Source organism: Aptenodytes forsteri, unplaced genomic scaffold (genome assembly GCF_000699145.1).
Source record: "Aptenodytes forsteri isolate BGI_AS27 unplaced genomic scaffold, ASM69914v1 Scaffold193, whole genome shotgun sequence".
In the NCBI taxonomy this organism is placed as follows: Eukaryota; Metazoa; Chordata; class Aves; order Sphenisciformes; family Spheniscidae; genus Aptenodytes; species Aptenodytes forsteri.
The window spans coordinates 1767668-1780370 of NW_008795405.1; the positions used below are offsets into that span (position 1 = coordinate 1767668).

A 12703-nucleotide genomic window follows, 5' to 3' on the forward strand; every position below is an offset into this window, starting at 1 on the left:
AATCTTAAAAGTGTCCAATGTTGGGGAATCCACCACTTCCCTGGGGAGATTATTCCAACGGCAGATTGTTCTCACTGTGAAAAATTTTCCTCTTGTGTCCAATCAGTATCTCCCCAGGAGTAACTTGTACCCGTTACCCCTCATCTTTTCCATGTGACTCCTTGTAAAAAGGGAGTCTGCATCTTCTTTGTAGCCACCCTTTAAATACTGGAACATGGTGATAATGTCTCCCCTAAGCCTTCTTTTCTCAAGGCTGAACAAACCCAGTTCTCTCAGCCTTTCCTCATATGGCAGGCTTCCCAGTCCTTCGATCATCTTTGTGGCCCTTCTCTGGACCCTCTCCAGCCTGTCCACATCTTTTTTGTATAGCGGGAACCAAAGCTGAACACAGTATTCCAGGTGTGGCCTGTCAAGCGCTGAGTAGAGTGGGATAATGACTTCTTTATCTCTGCTGGTGATGCCCATGTTGATGCAACCCAGCATCCTGTTGCTTTCTTTACCGCAGAAGCACACTGTTCACTCATATTGAGCTGCTTGTCCACCAGGACCCCCACGTCCCTTTACACAGAGCTCCTCCCCAGCCAGGTAGATCCCAGCTTGCGCTGCACTCCTAGATTATGTTTTTCCAGGTGCCAGACCTTACATTTGTCTTTGTTGAATTTCATAAGGTTCTGGTTAGCCCACTCTTCCAGCCCATCCAGGTCTTCCTCCAGGGTGGCTCTCCTTTCCAAAGTGTCCGCTTCCCCACTCAGTTTGGTATCATCGTCAAACTTCATCAGGGTATGCTTGATCCCATCACCCAGATCACTTATGAAGATATTAAACAGCGATGGGCCCAATATCGATCCCTGGGGGACCCCACTTGTGATAGGTTGCCAGTTTGAAAAGGAGCTATTTACCACCACCCTCTGGGTGCGGCCTGTCAGCCAGTTCCCCACCCACCACACAGACCACTTGTCTGGACCATAATGCATCAGTTTCTCTAGGAGGAGGCTGTGGGAAACCATATCGAAAGCCTTGGAGAAATCCAGGTAGACAATGTCCACCGCTCACCCCACATCAACCAAGCAGGTTACTTTGTCATAGAAGGCGATCAGGTTTGTCAAACATGATTTGCCCTTGGTGAATCCGTGCTAGCTTTTCCCAGTCACGTGCTTCATTTGACTTGTGATAGCCCCCAGGAGGATTCGTTCCCTAACTTTCCCAGGGATTGAAGTAAGACTGATGGGCCTATAATTTCCTGGACGCTCCTTTAAGCCCTTCTTGTAGACGGGGGTGACATGAGCTTTCTTCCAGTCTTCTGGGATGTCCCCCGATCTCCATGACTTCTCAAAGATGGAGAGCGGCCTCGCAATGACATCAGCCAGCTCTCTTAACACCCTCAGCTGGATATTGTCAAAATGAATTTAAATTTATTAGTAGATTTAGTGGAATTTTCTTTCTAGTTTCCCTGAATGCAATAATAAGGGGTAATAATTTCTGTTAACCTATTCTTACTATAAGAGAATCCTCAGTTTCTCTTGACTTGCTTGAATCCTGTTTCTTCTACTTACACATTTACCCTTTGTCCTCTGACCATTTTTTTTCCTTTTCTTTTCCCTGAAACATTCAAGAAACAGGACAAAGACAAAATCTGAGAAGTGTCTTCCTCTAAGTTCCTATCTACAGGTATCGGAAACTGAGAAAGGGAATTGCAGGTCTGACCTGACCAGAGCAAAGGAAAGGCAAACGGAATATCTATTGAACAATCAGTGATAAAATTCCCAGTAGGCTTTGGATCAGACCTAGAAAGACACATGGAGTCCTAAAACCTCAAGGAGCATTTTAACGTTATTCTCAGTCATGAGCACCAGGTTTGCTGTCTAGCCTTAGGCAAACCTTTTTTAACCAAATCTGAGGCACCTAAATCTGGAGCTAAGATATAGGGCACAAGGAAGCTCTTCAGCTGCAGTGTACTTTAAACATGCACTCAAGAGTGGTAATGTTGCGATAATCTACCTTAGGTGACACATAGCAGTACACTTTTTTAGGTTTCTTCACTTTCTCAGGGGTTTGGCTGTCAGAGGGAGAGTCTTCATCTTCATCCTCAGTTGCAATAGAAGGACGGCGCTGGGAGGAGCTCAGGTGCGTTAGTGGAAATTGCCACTGAGTGTTAGTATAACTAGGAGCATCGTAAAGGTAGGCTTCAAAGTACATACTGACACCTGAGGTGGACACATTGCGTTCTACAACGTCCTTTTCATTCTCTGAGGGAAACAGATATAAAAGAGTTGTATAAATCTTAACAGAGACCAGAATCAAAAAGTAAAGAATCCACAGACCACCACCAAATTAGTTACCATGATTTTTAAGAAGAGGCTACACATCCAAAGGAAAACCTGGTCAAGTGAAACTGATAAAGAGAACCCAGGAGTGGGATGAAAAGATTTCAAGACAGCAGTTTGTCTGTCCTGGCTTCAGACAGTGACTGGTTCAAGAAAAAAGGAAAAAGGCATGCAGAACCTCTGTCTCGGAGCACCAGCCTGAAGGCATAGCCATGTTACAGCCACATTGCAGACTGGCTCACTCCTGAAGAAACCAGGAATTATAAAGTTGTAAAAAAGCACATAGGTTACACGCAGTGTTCTTCATCCGTATAGCTTAACATACAATACATGACTGGCTCACTTATGGTATGGCTCAGATGCCAAGTACTAGCAAGCAATAAAAATTGCCTAATTTCAGAGGTAAACCTCCCAAGATAGGTGAAAAAGCACACGTGCTTTTACATGCTGATGGAACAGAATATCAGCCTTCAGAGATCTCCCTTGTCAGCATCAAATTCATTTACCTTAGCATTTTTAAATGAACAGGCATTTCTTGAGCAATTAAGCATGGCTAGCCGGCAGGGAAGCCACATTTAGCTCTGCTACACGAGTGTGCAAAGCATCTTGTAAGAAGACACCTGGAGAATGAATACTGAGTAGCTCTTGACTCACCACTTAGAACAATGATGTCAAAATCACCATTGCTTATGGGCTGGTTCTGGTAGGAGATGCAGGCATGGAAACACCCCCTACAGTGCAAGGTGAGTCGGAAGAACACTTCACAAGTCTGCCGATTGGACACCACAGACTTCTCAAACACAACATCAGAGCTCTCTTCTTCTTGAGGACCCAGCTAAACAGAAAACAAATTAATAAAGGGGGCTCTCTAGCTCACCAGAAGTCAAGCAGCAAGGGATTGGGTTGCACTCACCTCATGGATGGAGAGGCTGTAATTGTGCTCATCTATCAGGGACACAGAATTGCTGGTGGGATTGTCATACTCATCTCTGGGCACTATCTGCAGAGTGTGCTGCTGCCCACAGGTCAGCACCAGAGTGGAGAAATGGCAGACAATTTTGGTTTTGGAGGGAACCACCATCCCTGAAGCAGACAACAACAGTTTAGAGTCAAACAAATTCCAAGGTGAAGCTACAAAGAGCAAAGGAAGAGCAACTAGGGGCACAATACCCTTGAAAATGGATCAAATCTAAACACATTCTATGCCCCGACATTCAAAAAACAAAATGAGCTCTGAAATACATGGTGTGGTGCACAGGGTTTGCCTTGGGTCAGAAACTTAATACTGATAAAGCAAATGTAGTTACTAGTCCTCTAAAGAATGCTCTTTCCTCCATTCTAACCTTCAAGAACTTGCTCCCATTGCAGATACAAAGTACAAGTTGGCTGACATCCAAGGAAACCTGCAAATTCACCTTGCCAAAAAACCTTTAGCCTGGAGGGTATCTGAGTTAAATCTGAGCTTCCTCCTTCTGAAGGGGTATCTTAGCAAGCTTTGTATCTATTCACAATGCAATGGAATAGAGGTACTTTCAATGAACATGTACATGAAATAGAAAAGATGTAGATTGGGTCAAAAAACAAAAGTAAAGGAAACAAATTTAAAATGGATAAAAAGGAAATTTTTTTAAAGAAGCGTATAATCAAGGGTAACAACTGCTCCAGGAGCTTAACGGAATAGAGTAGGGTATTCAAAAAGAGGAAGAGAGTCAAATCATGACAGCATTTCCAATTCGGATACAAATAACTCAATACTTTCACAAAAGGCATTCTCTGACTACTAGATGAAGATCATGATCTTGAAGATCATGAAGAATTTACTACAAAATGGAGAACATGACACAAGTGGTTAGGGAGTTTAAGCAGCACTAATGACTTATTCTGTAAGGCAGTTTCTATTTTGCCACATACTGGTGGTCACAAGTATGTTTTAGTCATGGGTCTATTGCCGGGATCTAAATGTGCAAGGGGAAAATGGTGAAGGTAACCCTTTCCCTGTCACCTACCTATTTTAGCTGGAAACACATTTACCTAACTGCCTTCAATACCTCCAAATCCACTTTGAATCATTACAGGGTCACTTAGACCTTACCTGGCTGGAACACCTTGTAGTAGGGGCTGTAGGCCACATTCAAGCCACCAAGTTTTACAGTGATCTCGTATCTCCCAGCCCTGCGCACAGTGAAGGCCACTTTCACCACATTGGAATTAGGCTCCTGAAGAACTTCCTGGGTTACAGGAATATCAATTGCTAGCTCCACATGGCAGATGTGAACTCGCAGCCCCACAGGCCGGTGAGCAGGGAAGGGTTGCCCATTTTTATAGAATAACTGCATGGGAAATGGAGAAGTCCAGGTCAGCAAAAATATGCAGTGCACAGAGGAAGAGAAAGCAAGTCGCCTTGGGGAAACAAGGGCAAGAACCCCAGCTCAGCAAAGGAAAAAAAATTAACAGCCAGCTCTGTCACACAGGCTGTGTTCTCCCAAGCGAACAGGGCACAAGTGGGCATTCAACAACCTCATTCTCTTTTGTGCTGGGGTTCAAATGAGTGCCCTGAAAAGAACATGCCTCTAGGCATTTCTTCTCTGCACTGTTAGTGCAATATCAGAACACAAACCAAGAGAACCCACTACCAAAAGGAAAAAAGCAAAGCCACATCCTTTCAGAGAAACAAGCAGATCTTGTCCATTTGTACAGCTAAGCTCTGGAAAAGCTCTCACCAATTTGTTACAGAAAACAGTGTGGAGAAGATGCTGACCTAAGGAGCTGACCCAGTCTGTACTGATACGAAACATCAGCATGAAAACAACGTGTTAGATAAAAATCACAGGCAGCTCAATCACAGAAGTGATCTGCCAGACAATTTCAGAAGGTAACATACTCGACCAGTACATCCTTACAGGGAAAGAATTACACCTTGAAACCCTACGTGCATGGCTCTTCAAGAACCAGCAGCTTGTGGGCCAGATCCTGCCTGCCATCTGCAATCAGCCTGCAGTCAGCAAAAGGTTACTATTATTCCCTGTTTCTAAACAGGGTGTGGGGCCTGAAGTAGTATGTATCTTGACTGTCAGTGAGAGAAACCAGTGCATGCAACAGCTACTGTTGATGAATAAAAGGCTAAGCAAATGGGAGACAAGCATGAAGTGGAAGGGCACGTTGCTGGAGCTGCCATGAGTCAGTCAGTAAGGTGAAGGGAATAGATTTAAACAGCAGGAACAGAACAAGTCCCTTTCCCCTCAGCTCTTTTTCACTGCCTGCCCTGGAGTTAGAACTCCTCACTCACCCTCAAGCAGAAGGGTTTTCCTTGCCTTCCCGAGAGGGATCAGTATGGCAACCAGGCTGAACCTTTCTTCTTATTTTGATACCCTTCTGGGTGGGGAAGGTGGGGCAGAAAGGTGGGCACATGAGCCCAGCAAAACCTGTTCAAACTTTCTCCACGTAGCTCCAAACTCTCAGTTTTCAGGCCCCTCACCCATCTTTTTGTATACTTGCCCCATTCCCCTAGACTTGGCCTTTTGGGATTGGAGGGAAACAAGAGTCCTTGGCAGGCTTTTCCAGGTCAGACAGAAAAACACACAATTTTTGAGGAATGGGGAGTGGCCATGAAGCTTTACAGCTCTTGGGTTGGTAAAATGCCCACTCCCATGCTCCCAACTTCAGCTGCACAACCAAAAGAGAGCACAAGTCTGCTGAAGGCAAGGCTCAGCCCACTCACTTCCCAGTAAAGGAAGCAGTAGATAGGACAAGCCTGGTCTCCTCCGGCTCTTCAGAGGATTCTAAAGAGAGGGAGATAAGATTTTAAGGAGTGCAAACCTCAGATATGCATTTACAGAGTTCCGCAACACAGTCACAGGGGCCAGAAGACATAAACAGATAGCTTTCCTACTCCTAAGTTACATCCAGCTTGGCCCCAACAAAAAAACATTTGAAGAGCCCATCCCTAACTCAGACCTCTGTTCCTGCCCCCAAAGCTGCATGGAAACAGAAATATTCCCTTACATGCACTCGGAAGGCCATGCTATGGCCCACCTCATAGGGGTCCTTCCAATCCCAGGAGATTTTGCAGGACCGGGGATCCAGGTAGTTGCCTCGCACGTAGTCATAAATAGTTCGCTCCCCTCGGCGTTCCCGGTCCTCATGCTGAAAGAAGCTGACTATACGTGCGGCAAGCTCAGAGAGGAACTTAATGCCGAAGAAGAAAGCTACCACAGATACCGTGATCCCACCTGCAGCAAGGAGAGAACAGAGGGTGGTTGCAGCAACATGGCTGAGTCAGGCACCAAAATCCCCCCTGCATCAGCCCAAGATGCCTTTTATCAATGACATTCTACTCAACTGCAAATTAGGTGTTTAAGGCAGAAGCTATTGTGAGAACATTTATGGTTTGTGTTATGCTACAAGTAAGGTTAGAGAATAACAAGTCCCTTAAAACTCTGCAAATGACTGCAAACATCGGAAATAGGTAGAGGTGGTACAGAGTCTCAGGTATGGCTAGCAGACATCCCAACAGAAGCATGGAATTCCCTTTGAGTTGCAAATTAGAACTAGAGAGATTCCTTTAAGGGAAACAGTCATATAACCACACAACCCCTGCACATCACATTAAGACTGGATTAAGAAGCATCACGGAGGCAACAACCCTGCACTAGTTCTTGAAAGAAAAAGTAAGGGGATGGCTTAGGAATGAGGTCAATGGAAGGACTTTAGGAACAAGAAGAATGGTGGAGAGGCAAGTCTGCCAGGTGGAGGGCACAGCACGGGGTGACAGTAACTTCATGTTTGTTAGGTAGACTCTGAACTAACATGAAAGCAGAGGCTTTCAAGAAACCCTTCTAAAGCCTATGGAGAGGTCAACAAATACAGTGGCAGCCTTTCCTTCACTTACCAATAATGTAAAACATCAGGTCCCTTCGGTGGGACACACAGCCGAGGATCACAGCTGCATCTAGAACACAAAATAGGCCAAGTCCAGTCCAATGACTCTTCCTCACACACATTGGCCTAAATTTAATCTATGATTCCTCAGACAAATACCTATCGATCATCTATCTTCCTCTCCAAGGACATCCCTAAAGCATTATTCCATAAGACTGTGAAATATGCAAACAGCACAGCATGCTACAAGGAACAGTTCTCCCTCCATCACAGATTCCCGTTCAGATTCAGGTATCTAAAAGAAGGACAATATATTATCCTCGGAAACCAGTGAGAGCGGGCTCTGGGTACTGCAAGAAGGAGCTACTTTTTGCAGGATCACCAACTTCGACAGCAGCAGCCGAAAGCCATTCATCTAAACTCTCACACCTACTTGCTTCTGCAAGTCACAAAGTTAACTTCAAGTCTGCCATGAAAGCACATCACAGAGCCACCACCAAAATGGACAGAAGCTGACCCTCAACCAGCAACCTTGGAAGAAAAAGCTATGGAATAAAAGGGTTGTGGACAAGACCATCCCCATTTGTTCAGAACAAACAAAATCTTTCTAGGACAGAGCTGAATCCATTTTTTTTTTCCCTGTAACTCTACTACGGAAAGTATGAATGCAACTGGAAAACAGTCCATCTGTATTTTCCTACTTACTTCTGCAAAATGGAGCCTCTCCGCTGAAACTCTCGCTGATCAACATGCAAGCTAAAACTTTGGGTTTTGTACGCTATTAAGATTACAGCAGTTTTTAGAGACAGCAATCTAGAATCAAGTTCTCACTGAGGAGAGTGCTAAACAAACATGTAGTAAAAAGACCACACCCAGAACAACAACATGCTGTTTGGTTCATAAGACATAGCTTACAGATGGAACAAGAGCAGCAGCAAGGAACGTGTGTCACAATTAGACAATCAGTTTGGCATACACTAATGCATACAATATAGCTCGCCATGTCACCATTCAGTTAGTGAGAAGCTACATTGTGCATTCAAGCTGCTTTTTCTTTTTTTTTTTTTTAAACAAACACAAAAGGGGAGTTATTCATCAGTCATCTCAACAGCAGCAGCAATGGACATCAGCATGCAGAAAGCTTAAATGAGGTATTTCCCCCCCAACAATAGCCATGACTTTCCAGCCCAGCAAATCCCCTTTGCTGGCCTCTACAGATATTCCATCCCTCCAACCAAAGAGCAATCACATACCTTTACACAAGTGCCCATGTTCTAAAAGCCAAACAGGGGATACCCGTTCTTCAGCATCCTTCCTCTTTGTGCCCAACACTGGGGCAAATGTCAGCAAGAAGAGCCCATAGAGAAGATTATCAAGAAAGAGAAACTCCTGGAACTTGCATCACAGAATCACTGCTGAAAGGTAAGGACCTGAGCACAGCAATTTCTTCCTCTGTTGAAAAGGGTTGTCCCACAATGCTGCTCCCTGTAGCCTGTTGTTTGCTAGCTTCCCTGGAAAAGGAAGAAAAGGAGAGAGAAAAGTTAGATCTCTCCATTGGTGTGGACAAATCTCGCAAGTAGAAACACGAGAGGTGTAAGATGCAAGAGTATCACTAGACATCAAATCCATAGGAGAGGTGCTATAAAGGTATTGCTGTTGATGAGGTGCTAGGCTTCACCACAACCTCAACCTCCACCTGTCACAATCTCATTTCATTATATGACCCCCTGAAACTAGCAGGTTCAAGATGGAACAAAACACATCCTGCCTCCACGGGTTTCATCAGGCTCATGGGTTTCATGGAGCAGGCAAGAACCTGCGTGCTATTCATGAGGAGTGCTAAGGATCAGATACCACTTTAAGCCTTCACACCCCACAAAGTGTCACGTACTATTCTCAAGCCTAAAAAAAATAAATAAATCTTTGAAAGTTCATGGACCCAAAGCAAACTAGGTAATTTTTTTTGCTGCTGTTGTTCTAGGTGTTCAGGAAACTGGTATCCTCATAAGGCATTTCAGTTTCAGCAGCACTATTCACTAAATTACAGTTTACTGTCAGGATTGAGATAAAAAAATAAAAATCTAACAGCAAGGATTGACGCAGCCCACAAAAACCAGAACATATGCCAGAAGAAAAGCCACAGAGCCTACACAGTCGGTATCTACTCATTCAGAACACAGATTATATAAAGGAGTGAGAATGAAATGAACAGGCTCACCACAGCAGCTATCTGTAAAGAGAGTCACCTCTTCTGGGGATGTAAGTGATGTGCTCCTCCTGCCTGCCATACCACCACCTCAGCTGCTGCTTCCTCCTTACGCCCCCCTCATCTACGTTCCTCTTCAGATGTCTCCTATTCCCCTCTATCCCAATAATCGTACAGATCTGGCTGCCTTTGCACACTTCCACTAAGCTTCCTAACTCATATGAAAACCAACAGGTAAGTCTGTGCAGAGCTCTTTGATTGAGCTGCAGAAGCAGCCAGACTCTCGCTGTCTTTTCCTCCCCCACATCTCAAGGAAAATCCCACCCACTCAGCTATTTTCTTCTTTCCTCTGCTTGAGCAAACAATGTTGCAGTCCCCAGGGCACAAGTTCTCATTCTCCTCCTAGATGAAGCTTCAGGTTTCTAAACTCCTATCTTTGTGCATTAAGAATCACAGACCTAGCAATTTCCTTGACATTTTAGTCATTTCACACTAGATATCCAAGATGTCATTGAAACATATGGTCCTTAATGCCCACGTGTCTGTGCTACAGATGCCTGGTTGAAACTCTGCTCCAGCTTGGCCTGGCTGTGGAAAGGCGTGTGGCTCCTCCTCACACAGCTGAGGAATTTCACAGAAACTTACCAATGTTTGGGAATCTGTGAGATCTCCCCCCCCTAGCATCTTACAGAACCAGTCTCTTCATGTCACCAAAAAAACATCAACACAAACCTGGCACCATGGGTTCATCTACCCAAGCTATTTCTGCCTCAGTCCATACCTCCTTCCCTTCTGTAAAGCATACCGCAAGTCACACAGCCTCTCAAAAGCATAAAAAGAGATAAACCCTTGTAGTTGAAATGATGGGTCTTTAAGTCAATTGAAGCCTGAGTCTCTTGATCTGTGCTGCAGAATTTCAGAGCTCGCTGGACACAGGGAATTAGTTATCTCCCTCAATCAGCACAGCAACTTCTCATTTTATTAGCTCTACATGAAGTGGTAAACAAGACACCAAGTCAGGTGGCCACCAGAGATGAAGTGGCTGTCATACAGTCAACTTCCCTCTAGCATACACACTGCCAGCAGCTTTAAGGATGCTCTTGCAGCTGGGATACACTGGGGTAAAGAACCTAGTTGCGAGTAGCTGGTATCCAAGATATGTTGCCACTCACTTATCAGAATACAGATCTAAATTAAAATAGTATCTGTGCTAAGAACTGCCAGCTAACAATCTGGGAAACGAATTCTGAAAATCAGCAGTATAAGGTGCCATTGTAGCTAGGCCGGAAAAAAAATGCTGAATTGTCCGACAGGTCATAGCGATTTTGATCCAAGGACAGAGCAAGCAATGGTCTCCTGCCATCTGCAGGGAAAATGGGGATTTGGAAAGCTTCACCTTGGCTTGACTCAAGGAGAAGTAGTACTGGCATAATCGGGATAGACAGCACGGAATCATAAAATAAACTATATTAGTGCCATTGCTTCTCTCAAGTCAGGAAGGAAAGAAAGGCCAGTAATGGGAATACATTTTGCTTGTATTACTGCTGCTGTGAAGCCAGAGGAACACAAGGCAAAGCTCCAAATGGAAGCACAAGTGTAGCTGCATACACAAAAAGAACTATAACACAGTAATGGCATATTCATGTGGCTACAGCTACAAAGCCAGTTGGGGCCAGGCTATACAGAACTGATTTACTGAGGTCCTAGGAAATCTGTTGTGCCTCTTGTTTTTTTGGTGGACTGATAAATTTAACTTCCTTTTCTCTCTCCCTTAACAAGTTCCAAAATTAAGAAGAAAGATGGGTTTAAAACCTTTCTGCAGGTTGATGCTACCTCATCCAACCAAGATGAGAAAACCCTTCAACTCTGGGCAGAACGTCCTCTCGATCTATGTGCACAAATGTCCACCACCAACAGCCAGTGCGTCTCATGCCACACACAAGACGACAATTCTCTGAGTGAAAGGGCACAGTATTTTCTCACACTAAATAAAGCACGCACAAACCAACAAACAGGAATGCCCATGGGAACCTAAGTTTAAAATACACCCACAGATGACTGAAGAGTCAGCTCAAAGGGCCACTGAGCAGGCTCCAGTATCAGCTGTCAAGGACAAAAGCCACATCAATGGCCAGTGTCCATACAAAACAGTCATTCTCCCATCAGGGCTGGAATCTGTCATATGCATTTACACACAAAACAAATAAAATAGTGACAACAGGAAAAAAAAAAACATGGGAGAACTTTGCCAACTGCCTAAGTCTAAGGACTTTCCATCGCAACTGAACCACCACCAGGGCTGTGAGTGCCTCCCGTCCTCCTTAAACACAGCAAGCCAGCCAGATGGCAACTTTCAGGCAGGTCTCACCTTGACACCAGATCTGCTTCCCAAGTCAGAACAACATTCAGCCACTTGCCACCCTACACACCCATGGGGACAGCAGATTGCCCCCTTCCTCCTCGATTACTTCATTCACCCGAGCCACTCAGGTCACCTAAGCAGCACCAGGGGAGCTCCATCAACTGCATTTCCTCAACCAACAATTAAGCCTGGTACGATCACCCAGGCAGAAAGCTCAGCCGTGGTTTCCCTAATGAACCCAATTCTCCTTTCAGCCTAATTTTCTTCCTCATTGCCAGAACCTCAGTCACAGTTCTACTGAGGCCAGCGCTTCAGGAAGAAACTCCTGCGTAGTACCTCATTGGCTGCGTAGCTGCTTTTTCTGACCAGCACACCAGGTAAAACCGGTTGCATTTGGAAGATACCAACAGCTACAAGTTCTCACTAATCCGAGAAGCTTGCACAAGAAAGATAACAACGGGGAGGCCTATCTCTCACCCTGCCCTGCACAGGGCACTAGAAACCAAGTGCCCGGGACTAGTCCAAGAACTTGGAGAATGTTCCCTTACGTGTGCAGAAAAGATATTTTGGCTCAGACTACACCATTATGGCTGCAGAAAGCACAGCTGAAGTTATGCTCATTTGCCAGGACCTCAGGTCACAACTGTTGGTAAGAACTACGGATAATGACAACCCACTGCTTTTCATGAGCTAGAGAGCAGCAAAGCCAGCACTACATTAATTCTTCAAAACACGCAAGCCCAGCAAGATTAAGAAAGGGAGCGGAAGACCTCCGTAACCTCCCAGCTCTGCAAAACAGAAAGGAAGTGGGGAAGGAGGGCGATCGGGGTGCTGTGGTTCCCCCTCCAGCCCGCACCGGCCGTGGCTCGGCGGGGTGGCCAAACCCCGCGGCCTTCCCACAGGCGCCAGCCCCCCCCAACCTACCGATGTGCC

The 12703-nt window shown here is 45.2% G+C and overlaps 1 protein-coding gene across 4 annotated transcripts in view; it reads right to left on the reverse strand.

Annotated features, from left to right (window-relative positions):
- The window catches only part of AREL1 (apoptosis resistant E3 ubiquitin protein ligase 1), a 22240-nt gene extending 13532 nt beyond the window's left edge, over positions 1 to 8708 (reverse strand). For 2 of the 4 annotated variants that reach the window (XR_657647.2, XM_009280707.1), the window contains exons 1-7: positions 8456 to 8708; positions 7213 to 7272; positions 6327 to 6553; positions 4417 to 4654; positions 3238 to 3407; positions 2979 to 3159; positions 1999 to 2246 (exon numbers count right to left, since the gene is read on the reverse strand). Coding sequence is in view for 3 of the 4 variants with exons in the window: in XM_009280707.1 (XP_009278982.1) it covers positions 1999 to 2246; positions 2979 to 3159; positions 3238 to 3407; positions 4417 to 4654; positions 6327 to 6553; positions 7213 to 7228 (1080 nt within the window). In the remaining variant the exon portion in view is untranslated. Of the gene's footprint in view, positions 1 to 1998; positions 2247 to 2978; positions 3160 to 3237; positions 3408 to 4416; positions 4655 to 6326; positions 6554 to 7212; positions 7273 to 7361; positions 7498 to 8455 lie in introns of all 4 variants that reach the window. The other 2 variants (XM_009280708.1, XM_009280709.1) reach the window with 2 other exon arrangements.
- Positions 8709 to 12703: the final 3995 nt, after the last annotated feature.